The sequence below is a fragment of the Sphaeroforma arctica genome (assembly GCF_001186125.1).
Source record: "Sphaeroforma arctica JP610 unplaced genomic scaffold supercont1.1263, whole genome shotgun sequence".
Classification (NCBI taxonomy): domain Eukaryota; class Ichthyosporea; order Ichthyophonida; genus Sphaeroforma; species Sphaeroforma arctica.
In genome coordinates, this window is record NW_014039295.1 from 1 (window position 1) to 4,521 (window position 4,521).

General features: G+C 42.0%; 1 protein-coding gene across 2 annotated transcripts; it reads right to left on the reverse strand.

Annotated features, from left to right (window-relative positions):
* Window positions 1–609: 609 nt before the first annotated feature.
* On the reverse strand, window positions 610–3,501 carry SARC_10474 (the record flags this gene model as incomplete). 2 transcript variants are annotated; one of them, XM_014295480.1, is made up of 4 exons in its annotated part: window positions 610–816; window positions 1,577–1,656; window positions 2,201–2,291; window positions 3,328–3,501. In XM_014295480.1, coding segments are annotated over 4 exons (552 nt in total), but the record flags the coding sequence as incomplete, so codon positions are not given. The 2 variants fall into 2 exon arrangements, with proteins under 2 accessions (XP_014150955.1, XP_014150956.1); XM_014295481.1 differs by having other exon boundaries at window positions 1,577–1,659.
* Between the last annotated feature and the right edge of the window lie 1,020 nt (window positions 3,502–4,521).

Consider the following 4,521-nt stretch of genomic DNA (forward strand, 5'->3'; position numbering starts at 1 on the left):
GAATATAAACGTATGCAAGCACTTGCCTACAATGGATATAAGCGCATGCAAGCACACGACTAAAATGAATATATACGTATGCAAGCACTCGCCTACAATGAATATAAACGTATGCAAGCACTCGCCTACAATGGATATAAGCGCATACAAGCACACGGCTACAATGGATATAAGCGCATGCAAGCAAACGACTACAATGAATTACAATGAATATAAACGCATGCAAGCACTCGCCTACAATGAACATAAACGCATGCAAGCACTCGCCTACAATGGATATAAACGCATGCCAGCACACGACTACAATGCCAACTGGTGAGAAGATTTCTAGTCATAGAGATCCCGGAACCTACGCACGATTGTGTTTACTATCAACGAGCAACCTCTAAGTTTCACCCACGTATATAAATGACAACTACGTCTTCACATACCCACTCAGAACATTCCGGATGGGAAGTCCTTATTTTCAAAAACTGAAAATGAAGGCATCGCGTTTCCCAACACAGGATGACCGTGCACCTTACCACACTCAGCACAGGTTTAGCCTTACACGCACATACATAAACATGCCAGGATAAAAAGACCAAGTACAAACGCCCAGCTACATACTATGATCACTGGGGAGAAACTCTCTTGTCTTAGCTTAGAGATGAAGGCATTGAGTTTCCTGAACCGGCGCTCGCTTATGTTAACTATGTCTTGGTAGCCGTCGAAGTAGATGACAGTCGGTTTGACCACTGGCGATTCCATCACATTTTCGGCTGAGGGTACGGGGCGCGGAGCCTTCATGAGCACATTCCGGACACTAGATAAGATCTGAGGAATGTGGGAAGGAATGTCATAAGTAATGCGGAGAGGTGAGGGGATGGAGGGGGCGGGCAGTATTCTTCATGAGCATATCACGGACACTCGGGAAGATTTAAGGAATGTAGACAAGAGTGCGGAGTAAAGGCGATATTCAGAGTATGAGCAATGATCGAGGGACATTCTGGAAACATTGAAGGAGTTTAAAACCACACTAAAAGAAGCGAAAGGGAATTGAATTTTCGCATGGGTATGCGTGTACAAAGCCATAGTGCCCGGTGGTCCATATACAAACCCCGACCCACAATCAGATACTAGGAACGAATAGTGAAATATGGAGAGCAAGGTTAAATCCGCCATAGTTGTTCATAAGACCATCTCCAACAAATGGTGATATTTAAGAAACGCGGGAGATAGAATGTAGCCACGGTCTAAGCTTGTCAGTGTGGCTACGAAGCGTATTTCAAAGGCATGAAAGATTGGGATAACGCGTATTAGGTTTACAAACAATTAGGCGACGTCGACATACGCTCGAACGAGATCGGTCTTTATCTATACTCCTATGTATATATATATATTACATACAAACATACACACACACACACATATATATATATATATATTCCAGGTATAAATATCTAATTATGTATTTTTGACACATGAACATACCATTTTATTTATAAAGGTCAGTGCATGTACACACTATTTCGATTGATACACATACATACAGTACACATGCACACATGATGCACACGTTGTATCTACTACACACCTCATCAAATCGATCTGGTTTTTCCGGCGCCATGGAAGGACCATCATCTCCCGAAAGTGAGATGACCTGGAAGTTGATTTCTGCTACATGTAAAGTAGGTATGTAAGTTAATTTGCGGATCACTCTATACACACCTCGAGCTATAAATACACGCACGAATCACATGAAATGTACATTTAACTCGCGACAGACGTATACAAAGTTGAGATGAGGATGAGGGTGCTGATTAGCTATGCCGTTTTCGCTGGATATCACTACGATGTATGAATTATGAGAGTACTCGCACGGAATTAGTTAAATTATTGCCGTGACGGGACGATCATATCATCGAATCATAAGTTAGTACAAACTTTACCCATCGCCCAGAATTACCAATACTATGGCTGAAGGTCTATACTATACATACGATTTAACAATTTGTAGAAAGCAGAAACGATCCACATCAATCTCACCTTTGGACCTGTCAAATCTGCCCTGCCTACTGACCTTCAAACAGGACTACAATTGACCAAGCATTCAAACCAAGAACTTGCCCGTAATCTGATTGTCACCATTAAATACATACTGTGTATGGATGTATAAAACACCTGTCGTATCTCATATTGATATAAATGTATGACATACCTCTCATGTCTTTCAAAGGTCCATGCATTCTCACGGACTCCGGTGGTGGACCTTGAGAATGCATCTCTGCCCAATCATCACCCACTTGCCCCTGCGCAAATAAATATACACCAGTGAATGAGCCGATTTCAAATACTTCCAACGCACACAAAGGAAAGGGGGAGTACTTTTGTTGTTATATACATGGTACAGGGAAGACAGGATTATACAGCACATCATTTGTGCCAAAGAAACAAATGCCTCAGTTCAGCAAAGCCTCAAATCATAACATACACAACACTCATGGCCAACATATGCCAAAAGTCCCGAGCAAGCTAATTGTAGACCGAGACATACGTAGACACCACCGCTGTATACACAGAGTCAAGATTTATGTAATTTGTTGCTAATACACAACGGGAAACCAACTCGCTTTCATGCCCTTTACTCCTCTGTGGTGTGTATTGAAATATTGTGATTGTAGGGTGAATACGCCGTATGGGCATCGTAATTTGGGCCCAGTCTGCGTGGACTTATGCGGTAAACCTGACTTATAAGCTTACAGGTCCAGTATTTTGCTTTTCAACTCAGTGGCAGGTTGTAAGCGCTATGCGAGAGTGGATCGACTTCGATATTACACAGACAATTTCTAATTGATACACAATTGTTCACCATAGAAGACACCAAGAAAATGCGGATCAGCCCAGACCTGAACCTAAACATATTCTACACAGCGAAGGTAACCGACACCTTGCGGATTGGTTAGTGATAATAGCTATACACTTGTGAAGCGCTATATAAACCAGAAGAATAACACCCCAGATGCACCTGATTTTTAGCTGCTGAAGATATCCCCGGTAATAGCTGACATACACCAGATACACACGGTGCAGTACATGCCCATACTAGCTGACATACACTCAGATAGGCAGATATGAATTTCAGTATACATGCACAGTCCAGACTGTCCACGTGCAAGCAGTTGCGTTGTAAACAGTATACACCGGCACATACCAAAACGCCACACACAACTACACATTGGTAGACAATCACACCGTAAAATTCATTACATGCGACAGGGGGTACCAGGGATATATGATGTAGCTTACATAGGAACCCAAAATTCTGTACCACATGTGTTTACGCACCCTGAAGTCCATTCTGTCCAGGTGCAGATAGTTTGCCCCGTAGTGGCTGGCAATGCTCTTGGCCACGTGCTGGTGGAGCAATTCAGCATTGTCGTTGGGGCTCACTAGTTGTATGATACCACTGAAGGAGTTGCAGGCAAGCCGCAGATGGTCGGACATCTGTGCATTGGTCATGTCCATATACAGAGAGCTTAGTCAGATATCATTGAGAATGGCCAGTTGTGTAATACGACGCGAGTAGTTGCGGGCAAGCCGTAGGTAGTTTGACATCTGCCTACTTGTAATAACCTAATAGTAAGAGATGGGCTGTTTTCGAATCAACGAGGACTCCGTACAACCGATCGTAGATGACTTCATTAGTGGGAGATTGGCGGAAGAAGAAATAGTTATGAAACATTGGGAATAACTAAATACTTATAACTATTGACAAAATACCACTGAGATAGTTGGTGCCAGCCGTATATGACGTGGCATCTGGGCGTAGGCAATCGACAAATAAAGAAGCAGTCAGGAATAGGGACTAAACAAGACTTCAGTGATAGATAGGTGATGCCGACAACATACATGACATCCTCATGCACATGTGCTACCATATTTCATAGTTCATGTCATCTGACATTCACATATGTCACTTTCAATCAGTTTAGTACTCGCGTTGCATAAATCGAATAGGCGTATAGTCGCACACCTCACTGCGCATAATATCACTAAAACAATTGTTGCTCTGCGAGTAGCTTTGATCTCGTAGACGTACGTTAGTTACCGTTACTAACATTAGCATGCCCGTCACACTGCTTGGGTTGGTTGTCATATACGTACCTGTGGATGAGACATATGTAGAGCGGTCGATAGATGCACCTGGGTGATTGAGTTCGGGTGTAATTCATAAGGAATGTCCTTAAAACTCTGGATCTCGAGATCAGTGCCAGGTAACAGCCGCGAAGTAAGGGCGGCCTCAACTGTAGCTGTACTCCAATGCAAAAGTAAAACAAACTTTAGAGATAAACAATTGGTATCCGTAGAGCTGTGCGTTATATATATATATATGCACATATAGGTATCCATAAAAGAATAAATATACTATGCAAACATACAAATACCTATATATATATATATATATATAATATATAAACAATAAATACATACATACACACACACACACATATATATATACTACATATACATATGTACTAC